This window comes from Mesoplodon bidens, assembly GCF_964165515.1.
Source record: "Mesoplodon bidens genome assembly, chromosome: 3".
NCBI lineage: Eukaryota > Metazoa > Chordata > Mammalia > Artiodactyla > Ziphiidae > Mesoplodon > Mesoplodon bidens.
The window spans coordinates 42782184-42796520 of record NC_138178.1 but is presented as its reverse complement, the minus strand read 5'-3'; the positions used below and the strand labels follow the sequence as shown (position 1 = coordinate 42796520).

At 44.8% G+C, this 14337-nt stretch overlaps 1 protein-coding gene across 1 annotated transcript in view; it reads left to right on the top strand.

Annotated features, from left to right (window-relative positions):
• MYO5C (myosin VC) overlaps positions 1-14337 on the top strand; it is a 109170-nt gene that overhangs the window by 47361 nt on the left and 47472 nt on the right. Inside the window, exons 14-21 of the mRNA XM_081227977.1 lie at positions 3202-3285; positions 5127-5261; positions 5768-5865; positions 6770-6856; positions 7309-7420; positions 8200-8411; positions 11180-11345; positions 12704-12850. Coding sequence (XP_081084103.1) covers positions 3202-3285; positions 5127-5261; positions 5768-5865; positions 6770-6856; positions 7309-7420; positions 8200-8411; positions 11180-11345; positions 12704-12850 — 1041 coding nt within the window. The remainder of the gene's footprint in view (positions 1-3201; positions 3286-5126; positions 5262-5767; positions 5866-6769; positions 6857-7308; positions 7421-8199; positions 8412-11179; positions 11346-12703; positions 12851-14337) is intronic.

The following is a 14337-nucleotide window of genomic DNA, read 5'->3' as shown; positions in this document are numbered from 1 at the left end:
GCTCCTGAAGAGATGCACATGAAATGAGTGATGATATATCAAGTTATATTTTCTAGTTGTTGTCCTTTATAATTTCACAGTTGTGATCCCAAGGGAAAAAAAAGGATCAGACTTCATGTAAAGCACATATGGGATTTACTTCAAGAGACCCTCTCTATAGTACATGGTTTCTGTACGTTTAATTCTTGTCACCTGGCACTTCCAAGAAGACCCTCTTAAAAGAACTAACAGTGCAGCATTTTGTGTGTACTATGGATTGGTGAGAAGAAACCATACACACCGTAGGGTCAGCTTAGGTTCTCAATTTCATTAGCCAAGGAAATAAAATTGTTTTGAGAGCGAGGCAGCTGTGCTTAGATGCAGAAAATCAGCACACTTTGCCATGGTCCCCAGTGCCCCCCAACAGAGCCACTCAGGTACCTGCTACCCTGTTCCTGCAAACAGTCTCCTGGGATTGGGAAGGCTCTATATTTGTTACGCCTTTGCTCGTTTATACTCGTGTCTCACACACCAGCCTGGAAGACTTTATACAACAGTCCACGTGCTGTACTCACAAGGGCATGTTTCCAGACAGGATTAAACAGTTAAATGTAAGACCTGAAATCATAAAACTTCTAAAAGAAAACATAGGCAGCACGTTCTTTGACATCAGTCTTAGTAATACTTTTTCGTAAATGTCTCCTCAGGCAAGGGAAACGAAAGCAAAAATAAACAAATGGGACTGCATCAAACTAAAAAGCTTTTGCACAGTGAAGGAAACTATCAACAAAACAAAAAGGCCACCTATTGAATGAGAACTTATTTGCAAATGATATATCTAATAAGGGATTAATATCCAAAATATATTAAGAACTCCTACAACTCATCTCCCAAAAAAGAAACAATCCTATTAAAAAATGGACAGAGGATCTGAATAAACATTTCTCCAAAGAAGACAGATGGCCAACAGGCACATGAAAAGATGCTCAACATCATTAATCATCAGGCAAATGCAAACCAAAACCACAATGAGCTATCACCTTACATCTGTCAGAATGGATAAAGTCAACAAGACCACACATAACAAGTGTTGGTGAGGGTGTGGAGAAAAGGAGACTCTCCTGCACTATTGGTGGGAATGTAAATTGGTGCAGCCACTATGGAAAATAGTATAGAGAGTCCTTGAAAATAGAACTAACATTTGATCCAGCAGTTCCACTCCTGGGTATATATCTGAAGAAAACAAAAACACGAATTCAAAAAGATACATGTACCCCTAGGTCCTCTGCAGCACTATTTACAATAGCCAAATCTCTGGACTATGTATTTTAAAATGTGATATATATTCTTCATAAATAAAAAAACAAAAATTTACAAACTGAACAAACAGGCTTTCAGGGGTGCTGGAATATGGAGGCAGAGAGGGTGTTCAGGGACCCCAGGGCAAGGACTCTGCTTTGTCCCCTAGGTAGGAAAGTGTCCTTCCTGGTGCACAGTTCGGATTATGAACCAGGAACGCTGGCTGTATGGAAACACACCCTTGTGAGTACAGCACGTGGACTGTTGTATAAAGTCTTCCAGGCTGGTGTGTGAGACACGAGTATAAATGAGCAAAGGCGTAACAAATATAGAGCCTTCCCAATCCCAGGAGACTGTTTGCAGGAACAGGGTAGCAGGTACCTGAGTGGCTCTGTTGGGGGGCACTGGGGACCATGGCAAAGTGTGCTGATTTTCTGCATCTAAGCACAGCTGCCTCGCTCTCAAAACAATTTTATTTCCTTGGCTAATGAAATTGAGACCCTAAGCTGACCCTACGGTGTGTATGGTTTCTTCTCACCAACCCATAGTACACACAAAATGCTGCACTGTTAGTTCTTTTAAGAGGGTCTTCTTGGAAGTGCCAGGTGACAAGAATTAAACGTACAGAAACCATGTACTATAGAGAGGGTCTCTTGAAGTAAATCCCATATGTGCTTTACATGAAGTCTGATCCTTTTTTTTCCCTTGGGATCACAACTGTGAAATTATAAAGGACAACAACTAGAAAATATGACTTGATATATCATCACTCATTTCATGTGCATCTCTTCAGGAGCCTATCTGAAAAACTCCAAGCACTGAAAGGCGATCACATTTAACTCGTTAATATTTATTTATTTATTTATTTTTTTTGGCTGTGCCAGGTCTTAGTTGTGGCAGGCCGGCTCCTTAGTTGTGGCATGCAAACTGTTAGTTGCAGCATGCATGTGGGATCTAGTTCCCTGACTAGGGATCGAACCCAGGCCCCCTGCATTGGGAGCACTGAGTCTTTAACCACTGTGCCACCAGGGAAGTCCCGAAATTTATTTTTGTGCATGGTGTGGGAGTAGTCCAGTTTGATTCTTTTTGTGTAGCTGTCTAGTTTTCCTGGCACCACTTATTGAAGAGGCTGTCTTTTCCCCACTATATACTCTTGCCTCCTTTGTCATAGATTAATTGCCCATAAAAATGTGGGTTCTTTTCTGGGCTCTCTGTTTTGTTCTATTTATTTATGTGTCTGTCTTTATGCCAGTACAATACTGTTTTGATGACTGTAGCTTTGTGATTAACTGGAGAGTTGAATGTTTAAGCAGCCACCCTGGATATGTTGTTTGAGGGATTTGAGAAGCCTCATGAATCAGAAAGGGCTGCAAAGAGGGTTTTTCTAAGCCAAATTCAGTCAGGGCAAACACTGACCCACTCTAAACGACTCTAAGGGTTTTGTGGTCCTGGAAGGTTTTGTGATCAGCTGGTCATTTTTTCTTTCCTTTCTGCCACATTAATGCTGATTCAGGAAAACATTTCTGTTTGACTCAAAGGACACCACTGAGCTTTTTTCCTCCTCCTGGTGGCTTCAAAGGCAAAGGGAACCCTAAACCAGGTCTTCTTGTATTAGCTGCACATGTTACAGGGAAAAATCAGTCACCTGTGTCCAGTGGGAACTAATGGGTGAGTGTAGAGTGACCAGCGGCCAGTGAGAAGTCCAGGCAGTGGGAGAGCCTGGCACTTTGCATCAGATGACATATTCCCAGCTTTTTAAGCTTTCTGTAATGGCGTTGCTGTGACAAACAGAAACTGAATCTCTTTTTAAAACATTGCCTTTATAGCCCCTTCATTAATCTTTCTTTAAAAAGAAAAGAAACCTGTGGTACTTAGACACTGTCTGCGTTTGCCTCTTTGGAACTAATTCCTTTCTTTGCATAGGTAGAGTATAAATGTGAAGGTTTCCTTGAGAAGAACAGAGACACCGTCTATGACATGCTGGTTGAAATCCTGAGAGCCAGCAAGGTTTGTAAAGTCCTAAGAGGTAGTTAATGTTATTCATTGTGTACTTGATGTGGATCTAGATGTGTATCAGGAAAGAGTAAGAAGTGTGTGTATGTGTTAACTGTCTTGTAGCAGCGAATTGTAGCTCCTACATACAAAAAATGACTATTTCGGAATTGGTACTAAAATATGTTTCTAGCTTCTGAAAGCATGCAAATTTCCACTGTATGCAAAATCAGAAATCAAATATGCAGATGACAGAGATGAAGGACAGATAATACAGTCATTTAAAGAATCATAATTCACATTTTATTCATTCACTCACTTATAAAGCACTTATGTGCCAAGCACTGTCCTAGATTCTGGGGATACAGCAGTGAACAGGGCAGACAGGGTTCCTGCTCTCATGGAGCTCACATCCCAGAGGGAGCAACATACCTTACAAATGAAAGCAAACAATGGTAGGTAGTGCTAAGTAAGTGCTCAAGGAAAACCAAAGCAAGATGGAGTGCTGCTCTGCATATGTGAGCTCCTTGAATCCACAGATCTGTATGATGAAGTGTCACCATAAGAGTGACTTCTGGCTTTTTCTTTTCCTCCTTAAACATTTCTTTCAATTTAAGAATTTTAAGAATTCAAATTCTTAAAATTTGAGAAAAAGGATATATCATACACAGTCCTTCATTTTTTGTGAAGATTTGGTTATCATATTTATTTTCCTTCTTTTAGAAGGTCCCCAGTCCTTTGCTGATGCTCAAGTATTTTTTTTCTCTTTTTTAAAAATTTTATTTTAATGCAGTATAATTGCTTTACAATGTTGTGTTAGTTTCTGCTGCACAGTGAAGTGAATCAGCTATAAGTATACATATATCCCCTCCCTCTTGGACCTCCCTCCCCACCCATCCCACCCATCTAGGTCATCACAGAGCACCAGATGCTCGAGTATTTTGACAATTTCCCAAATGAGCCTGAGCACTTCCCACTAATGGTCATAAGTAAATCACAGGCCATGGCAACCTCAGTTATTAAAATTGATTTATGACAGAGAATTCAGTGTAGGAATAGCCTGTATTTGTGTACAAAATTAGTTGATGTATTTCACCAGTTGTTTACCTGGAGTCCAGTCTGGAAGAGGGACACAGATCGTGGTGAAGCACAGATGGGTCTCTGCACTAAGCCCACAAGCTGTCAGAGGTCTGGGAATTTCAGATTCACTTGTTCCACAGGGGTTACAGGATGCATCAGGCAGGAATTCTCCCCCAAAGAAGATTCTCAATGTCAGATTTAAAAGAAGAAAATACGAGGTCTTCTCCAAGAGGGAAGATAAGACATTGAAAGAAATAAGTGATGTAAGGTAGAAAGTAGTGAGTGTCTTAAAAGAGGTACAGATCAAAGATTAAGGTAACTCAGAGGAAGTTGGGATTAATTTACACTGGGACACCAGGGAAGTTATTGTGAAGGGGGTGGGGCTAGAGAATGTTATAATAGCACCTTGAGTAATGGGTAGGGTTTGGATCTGCAGGGATGAGAACGTGGGGTTAGGAGGGAGGAGATTCCAAGTGCAGAAGCAACGTGAGCCAGAGCGCAGAGGGAGGAAGAATAAATGCTTCTCCTGTTCTGACACTTAGAGTGATACCCACCTACAGACATTCACATGCTTTCCTTTCTGCTCCCATTCCTGGGAAAGAAACCGTCATCCCGAGTGAGGACGACTCCCTTGTGGAACTGAGATTTTTGGCCAAGATTGTTACTTTACCCCCCCACTGGTTTAGACCTGGTTGTTGTGACCATTTCCTTGATTGTTCCAGCTGAGGACTGTGGGCGAATACTTTTGACATTGAAACCCTCTTTGTTCTTCCCAGTTTCATCTCTGTGCCAACTTTTTTCAAGAAAACCCGGTTCCTTCTTCACCTTTCGGTTCAGCGATCACAGTTAAATCTGCAAAGCCAGTCATCAAGCCGAACAACAAGCATTTCCGGAGCACCGTGGGGAGCAAGGTACTGAGAGAGTTTTCTGAGGGCGAGGGGGCTGAGGGCAGGGAGCCAGGGATGGGTGGGACCCATTCCGGGCCTGGACACAGGCACTGGGTTTCTTCAAATCTATTAATATAAATGCAAATGCAAAGAAAAGTAGTAGTTCATCATCATAGTGCCTCAACCTCTAAGGCTACACACATCTGAGCAAACCATATGTTTGCACAGTAACCCAAGTCACTAAAGTCCTTTGCTTTTGAGAGTATTGGATGGAGAACTGCGTCCACAAGAGCAGGATATGCTGATAAACCCAGTCACAGACTAAAACCTTTCATAATAGATGTTTATGCATGAAGTTAACTTTTCTTCTTCTTGAGTAACTTATCAAGGTTGGACCTTTTTTTTTTTTTAACATCTTTATTGGAGTATAATTGCTTTACAGTAAGGTTGGACCTTTTTTTTTTTCCTTTTAACCCGGATCTAAGCATTAAATTTCAGCACGATGTTTGTCACCTGACCTTGTTTCCTAGTTCCGCAGCTCTCTGTACTTGCTCATGGAGACCCTCAATGCCACCATGCCCCACTACGTTCGATGCATCAAACCAAATGATGAGAAATTGCCCTTTGAGTAAGTGTTCTTTTGCAACAGAGTGGGGAAGAAACACCGAGGAAACGGTTTCTGTCTGATGTTGGAGAATTTGCTTGCAATTGTTGTGAACTTTACTGTTTCTCGGTTTTTAAATGATTTCAAAACAAGCCTGCCCTCTACATATAATGTTAGCACAACCCCTCTGGCTAAGCCATCTCATCTCTGGGATTAAGCAAAAGGGTTAGATTTGAAAGAATTATTCTACAGCTAAAGGTTACGCAACTGAGAAAGCCAGAACATTTTCCTTGATGGTAAGAATTTGTATGTGTTTGCAGGAGAAATGCTGTAGAGGGGTCTGAAGTTTTGTCTTCAAACACGCCATGAAGCCTTACTTAGACTTGTTCTCTGGGGCCCCAGGGAAAAGGCTCAGACCCACGAGTGGAAGTTATAGAGAGCCTCTTAGCTGACTCAAGCTGAGAGGTGTCTTAAGGGAGTGGTCCGTCTGGAGGTGGTGACTGTGTCTGTGTGTCCTCAGAGGGTCAGGCCTAAGCCAGAGGGCCACCTGTGGGGTGTCTTATAAAGGGAACTCAGCAACAAGTAGGCGCTGGGATGGGTGAGCTTGGACATTTCTTCCACTCTGGTTGTCATTCGAAGCTCAGCCCAAAGGCCATTTCCCCACAAGACTTCTCGCTGTTGCCTCCCTCAGTCAGAATCAGCTGCTCCTTTCCCCGTGTCCTCAGTGAAGCTTTCTGAACTGTTCCACAGAGGTGCTATCTTCGTTTGACGTGCAACACATATTTATTAAGTATCTGCTGGGCTCGGGGATTACACAGGCAGATCCTGCTGCCCAGGAGCTCACGGTTGGGGCAGGTCCGCTACACTGTTCATGGGCCTGTTTATCAACTGCGATGGCTTAACACATGATCAGATCGTCTTCTTTCAGGTTTGACTCCAAAAGAATTGTTCAGCAGCTGCGAGCCTGTGGCGTTTTAGAAACCATTCGCATTAGTGCGCAGAGCTACCCTTCTCGGTACGTTGTCAGTTCCTTGTTTGGGGGGAAAAGTGCCCGACTTCAGGTCTGTGCTGAGATCCAAAGGAGGGGCTGCCGCGTTCTCATCAGATATGTTCATAAGATGTCCCGCTGTGCTGTGGGAAGGCCAGATGAACGAGCAGCATGTGAGACAGAGGCCACCGTCCCCACCCTCACACCCCACCCTCATCTCTGCACTAGTGAGGGTCGCCTGCCGCCTCCCTAGTGCCCCTGAGAAAGGGAGCTGGAGGGGGAGACAGCTGTTGGAGCGGAACGTTAACAGGAAGCATCCAGGGAGCATAACTATCCAGGTGTGCTCAGGTGAGGTGTGTGGGCAGAGGGTCAAAGGTCAGGGTCATTGTCCCCAAAACAGTGGTAGGTAAGCCCTTGGGGTCCACAGGCAGCATGCGTTTCCTCCGGCCCGCCTCCTTAGGTCTGCCTTGACTTTCCAGGTGGACGTATATCGAGTTCTACAGCCGCTTTGGGATCCTCATGACCAAGCAGGAGCTTTCATTCAGCGATAAAAAGGAGGTGTGCAAAGTGATTTTACACAGGCTCATCCAGGTCAGTCCTGCTCTCTCCTGGAACCACGGGCTCGCAGACACTGTCCTCATCTCTGGCTCTGGCTCTGGCTCAGGGCTGTAACTGTCGTGAATGCCTAAGCAGAAAGGAAACGTGCCCCGCGCGTCTGTGTGCTAAGGAGATCAGAGCAGACCTACTCATGGGGCATCATCTCCTGACAGTAGGAGACACCTTGAGGGACCCGAATTCAAACCCTGGCCTCCACTGCCACCATGTCCTCCTGTCCTGCTGTGTTCTCCCACAGCCTAGGGAGCTTCTGCGGGCCAAGCTTATGTTACACAGTCAGCTAGACGGTCGCTGAGCCGGGGGTTCCAGGCATGGCCCTCAGTGTGGACTTAGAGGTTTGCTGAAGCCATGACTTGTGACAGAAAAGGGGGGGGAAGCAGTTATGATGGCCAGGAATGGGTGGTGAAGAGAAGCCAAAGGAAGACAGAAACCAAGCCTTTCCAGGTGCCTCTGCTGTTCTGTGGAAACCACCTGTGAAAGGCTGGAGCTCCCCGGTAGCCCAGCCAACAATGCACACACTCCTTCCCACCCCACAGACGGATGCCTCGCCCTCAAGTCCATTTCTTCCCCAGAAAGAAGCTTTAAACAAGGCAAAGTATAAACTTCTAGGTCATAATCAGAGCTTTTCTGCTTTATGTCAAAGAGATGTCAGAATAACCATGTTGGTGGCATGTTTGGATCTCTAAACATCTTTTCCAAATACTAGAGAAAATCTGAAAGATTTTGTTTCTGATTATGTCATTTTTCTCTTCCAGGATTCTAATCAGTACCAGTTTGGTAAAACCAAAATTTTCTTCAGAGCAGGGCAAGTGGCTTATTTAGAGAAACTCCGGTTGGATAAACTGAGGCAGGGTTGTGTTGTGATACAAAAGCACATCCGTGGCTGGCTCCAGAGGAAAAAATTCCTCCGAGAGAGACGAGCGGCCCTGATCATCCAGCAGTACTTCCGGGGTCAGCAAACCGTGAGGTATGTTGGAACCAAGAAGACGTGTGCCATCATTTGGCTTTCTTCGCTGTCACCTCGGGGGGCGGGGCCTCCTTTCTCCTGGGACCCGGGTGCAGATGCGTCCCCCGAGGTGGCCGTGAGCCTCCAGGTGAGATGGGTGTGTCCTTGGGGGCAGGTGGTGCTGACTGCCTGCTGTCCCTACGTGGCAGAGGTGACAACCAGGACCCTGAAGAGAGGAAGCCCTGATCAGCCTGCTGCTGAAGAGGGTCAGAATCCCTGGTGAGACCAGGTAGAGGGGCTGGGCCGCTGGCCCATGGGAACTGAAAACACCTAAGGTGATCAAGGTCCAAGTGAAGCGTCAGAGTAAAGACATCAGTGTACCTTGCAGGTGGTGGGGCAAACCATGCCTGAGGGGACCATGGCAAGGCTCTGCCCGCAGGCACTAAGCCCCTGGGTGGGGCTGCCTGAGTGGAGGGCAGTTCCGCCGGCCACGCCCACCCCGCCCCTCCTTGAGTGCTCCCAGGAGGCCATGCTGGCCTGGCCAGCAAGACGGGCATCCCTCCTGGGCAGCATTTTGTGGTTCTGTGTCTGCCCTGCCTCCCTCCTTCGCTTGCTCTGAGGGTAGTTGAGGGCGCAGGTGTTTAAGGGTCAGGCTGTGTGGCTCAGCCTCCCTTGTCCCAAGCTTGAGCCTGACAGCAGCATCTGGGCTTCTGCACGTGGCTGACACACCACAGCCTTCATCTCAGCACACCCCAAACTGGACTCGCCATTCCACCACCCTACCCCCACCCCAGCCCACTCTCCTCCCAGGCAACCACCTTACACAGAAACACAGCCAGCCTTGCCCTCCTGAGCCTCTGGTGTCAGTTAATAGCAGCAGTCTCCAGGGCAGGAAACTCCAGAGTTAGCTTCTTCCCCAAACTCATAGTCCCTTTCCGTTTGGGAATCACCGTGGCCTGGGATTCTATTCCCGCTTGCCTCTTGTGTCTGTCCCGTTCATTTCATTCCTGCGCCCCTACCCTGGATGAGGCCTTCATCATTGTTTGCCTTTCACTCTACAGCACAGCCCTCCACCTGCTGCCTTTCCCTCCCATCTTCCTAAAGCAGGGCCTGCCCTGCTCCTGCCGTGAATGCCTCCAGGGGTCCCTGTTTCCCACAGAAGAGCACTCAGGTTTCAACATGGTATTCACGTTCCCCCATGGCCTGGATGCAGTTATAAGCATGGAAGCTCTGTGAGGACAGGGACCATACTTGTCTGGTTCCCACTGCATCCATACGTAAGACCCAGCACAGTGATTGTCACATAGTAGGTGTTCTATACATACATACATATATATATATATATATATATATATATATATATATATATATATATATATATATATTTTTTTTTTTTTAAATAACAAATTGTCCCCATCTATCTTTCTCACCTCACAGACTACCAGTTTTCTCCATGTGTCTTATAGTCTAGCAATTCCAGACAAATTCCCTTTTTCTGAATATTTCAGGCACTGTTAGGCCTTCATGCCTTCACTGGTCCCTTAGTCTGAAATGCCTTTTCCAGCCTTCAGTGTCTACAGAAATCCTACTTTTCCATCCAGGCTGGCTGACATCTCAGCTCTTCCCAAGCAGAATGATATTTCAATAAGATCTCTCTTACAGATCTTTTAGTAGTTACTTTACTTTTCTTCTTCTCCCACTTGACCATTTCTAAGTCTGTCTGTTTCATGAGGTTGCAAACATTGAAGGTAAGAACTTTGTGTTCACCTCCGGTCCTTCAGATAGGTCCTTCAAAAAACTTTTTCTGAGAAAGACAAATACCGTATGCTAACACATATATACGGAATTAAAAAAAAAAAATGTCATGAAGAACCTAGGGGCAAAACGGGAATGAAGACGCAGACCTACTTGAGAATGGACTTGAGGATATGGGGAGGGGGAAGGGTGGGCTGTGACAAGGCGAAAGAGAGGCATGGACGTGTATACACTACCAAACGTAAGGTAGATAGATAGTGGGAAGCAGCCGCAGAGCACAGGGAGATCAGCTCTGTGCTTTGTGACCGCCTGGAGGGGTGGGATGGGGAGGGTGGGAGGGAGGGAGATGCATGAGGGAAGGGATGTGGGAACAGATGTATATGTATGACTGATTCACTTTGTTATAAAGCAGAAACTAATTAAAAAAATAAATAAATAAACTTAAAAAAAAAAAAAAACTTTTTCTGTAAGGGGCAAATATTTGGGCTTCTGGGGTCATGTGGTTTCTCATGCAGCTGTTAAACTCTGCCTTTGTAACGTGAAATCAGTCATGGGCCATTTGTAATGAATAGTTGCAGCTGCATTCCAACAAAAGTTGACAATAGGTGGGAGGCTGCAGATTTGGCCCCAGGCCGTAGTTTTCCAACCCCTGATCTAGAGCCTCCAGCGTGATTTCCCACAAGAATGACTAGAGGAGTGAGTGAGTGCAATGCCAAAGCACAGTTGTGTTGTGACGGTCTCTGTGGGTATGTGAGTGACAGTGGGGTGATCGGCCTGAATGTGAAGAGTGTGGCAGTTCCCACGTGGTGCCTCGTTCCTGGAACAGGTCCACAGTTCGGATCAGGGTGGAAAGGAGAGGTAATGACACTGATCTTGAGTAGACATCAGCATAAACCACTTACAGCATTTAATGTGTAGATTTGCAAAACATTTGAATATGCCTCAGTTAAGAGGTGTTGCACAAGCTTGCTGCTCTGGAGTAGGTGTCAGTGCCCTGTGGGTAACAGATTTACTCTATATTCTTTTAAACCAAGGAAAGCTGTTACCGCCACAGCCTTAAAAGAAGCGTGGGCAGCCATAATCATTCAGAAGTACTGTCGTGCGTATCTTGTCCGCAGTTTGTACCAACTGATTCGCGTGGCCGCCATCACCATCCAGGCCTACACCCGAGGATTCCTGGCGAGGAGGAGGTATCGAAAGGTGCGGCTTTCTGGGATGTGAATGTCTGTTCGTACATGTCCACTACAGGTGGGATTTGGTTATTGTTTCAAAAGTCTAGGTAGGAGAACATTTGCAAACGATGCTACTGATGGATTAATTTCCAAAATATGCAAAAGAACTCGTACAGCTTAATATCAAAAAAACAGCCCAATCAAAAAATGGGCAGAAGACGCAGATCGACATTTCACCACAGAAGACATACAGATGGCCAGTAGGCATGTGAAAAGATGCTCAACATCACTAATCATTAGAGAAATGCAAATCAAAACTACAATGAGGTATCACCTCACACCTGTCAGAATGGCCATCATTAAAAAGTCTACAAATAATAAATGCTGTAGAGGATGTGGAGAAAAAAGGAACCCTCCTACACTGTTTGTGGGAATGTAAATTGGTGCAGCCACTATGGAGAACAGTATGGAGGTTCCTTAAAAAATTAAAAGTAGAGTTATCATATGATCCTTCAATCCCACTCCTGGGCATATATCCAGAGAAAACTCTAATTCGAAAAGATACATGCATGCCTATGTTCATAGCAGTGCTATTTACAGTAGCTAAGCCATTGGAAGCAACCTAAATGTCCATCAGCAGAGGAATGGATAAAGAAGATGTGTGTGTATATGTGTATGTGTGTGTGTGTGTGTGTGTGTGTATGTATATGTATATATGTATATATACAATGGAATATTACACAGCCATAAAAAGGAATGCAGTAATGCCATTTGCAGCAACATGGATGGACCTCTAGATTATCATATTAAATGAAGTAAGTCAGACAGAGAAAGACAAATATCATATGACTTCAGTTATATGTGGAGTCTTTAAAAATGATACAAATAAACTTATTTACAAAACAGAAACAGACTCACAGACATAGAAAACAAACTTAGGATTAGTTACCAAAGGGGATAGCGGGAGGTGGATAGATAAGACTTTGGGATTAACATATACACACTACTATATATAAAATAGATAAACAACAAGAACTTAACTGTATAGCACAGGGAACTATATACTCAATATCTTGTAATAACCTGTAATGGAAAAGAATCTGAAAAAGAATATATATATAGGTATAACTGAATCACTTTGCTGTACACTTGAAACTAACACAGCATTGTAAATAATTACAGTTATTTACGATGTAAATAATTGTAATTTACAACGTAAAAAAGAACTTGAAAAAAGATAGGTAATAGTGCTCTGTGGGTTGATTACAAGAAATTCAAATTTTACCCTGTAGGAATATTTTGGTAGTTATATCTCCCAACACTGGAAGAGTTGATGAGAAAAACAGTAGAGACCCAGTTTGCGTTTCACAAAATCTTGTTTTAAAGATGCTGGAGGAACACAAGGCTGTGATCCTTCAGAAGTATGCCCGGGCATGGCTGGCCAGACGCAGATTCCAAAATATCCGGCGATTCGTGCTCAACATTCAGCTTACTTACAGAGTTCAACGTTTGCAGAAAAAGCTAGAAGACCAGGTAGGTGTTCCTAACGCATCTTTCATATTTACTTTTTCTAACAGATATATTTTGCTCTGGGCCAGTTCCTTAGCTATGCTGTTGATGAAATTATTTTAAGGCAGGACAAGAAAAATTGAACATAAAATTTTCTCTGCCATTTGAGCCACAACCTTGTCCCCTTTAGCGTGCATTGTGCATCTGCATTATATGTTAACTAGATCCTCTTAGAAGACACAGGAATGCCTACCCACCCCCTCCTCCCCAAAAAAGCAGTTTCCTCCTGGTGCCAGCAAGGTAGCTGCTTAAGAGATAACTTTCCTTCCTTAATCCTGTAAAGGGTCACAGTGATCCACTACTTGTCTTGTTGGACTATGTAAACTGTCAATATATTACTTTGACGTATAGCCCTTTGTCTTAAAAACTTAAACTGTGCTTTGACCTCTAACAGGTGGAACAGTGCTCAGAGCTTTCTGAAAGATTGTCTCCTGGGTTATACTCCTCAGGTTGGCTCGAATAAAATACTTTATTTCTTTTCTAGATTGAATATTGATTAATTATTTTTTTTTGTCAACACTGTTAAGATTTATGCCCATGTTAGGAGCTTCAAACAGCTTACATGGACCAACTGAGCTAGGAGACAGAAGCGCACTGTGAAGGGCTGATACATATGGTTGTGTAGGTTGCACACTGCTCAAGGGCACCTGCCCAAGAGAGCAAGTGGGGCTGAAATCCTGTCTGGCTTCACTTGCCAGCCCATGTGTCTTGGTATAAAGCTGTACTGCCTTGAGGCATGGGTGCCTTTTTCTAATTTGCACGAAGATGCTACCTGCATGCCAAGCCATGCTCCCTCAGAGCTGCACTGGCCCAGAGAAGTTGCCGTTTTCTAACTTGCCCAAAGGTCTATGTGGTCTAGCTACAGCCCTGCCAAGTTTGGGAAGATTCCCCATACCATTCCCATTGATAGGAAAAAACTTCATATACCCTCAGCCAGTGGGAGAGAGCTGTCTAATATGCAGTGTCCAGTTCTATGAAACTTACTCCTGCATCTGTCTCAAATAATACTGAGATTCTCCTACAATAAACTAATTAAAAAAGCATGTGTCCAAAAAAAAAAAAAAAAACTTAGCCCTAGGGGTCGTTGGTGAATGGATGAATGTGCAGACAAGAAACTGTAGGTTTTTTTTTTTTTTTTTTTTGGTACGCGGGCCTCTCACCGCTGTGGCCCCTCCCGCCACGGAGCACAGGCTCCGGACGCGCAGGCCCAGCGGCCATGGCCCACGGGCCCAGCCGCTCCGCAGCACGTGGGATCCTCCCGGACCGGGGCACGAACCCGCACTCCCTGCACTGGCAGGCGGACTCTCAACCACCGCGCCACCAGGGAAGCCAACTGTAGGTTTTGATAAAGTTCCCCCTCCTTGTGCTGTTGTGCAGCAGGCCTGCATGTTATATAGCTTGTGGAGAACAGCATTGAAAAACAGCCCTGGCCAAGTGGGAGCAGGGCCCGT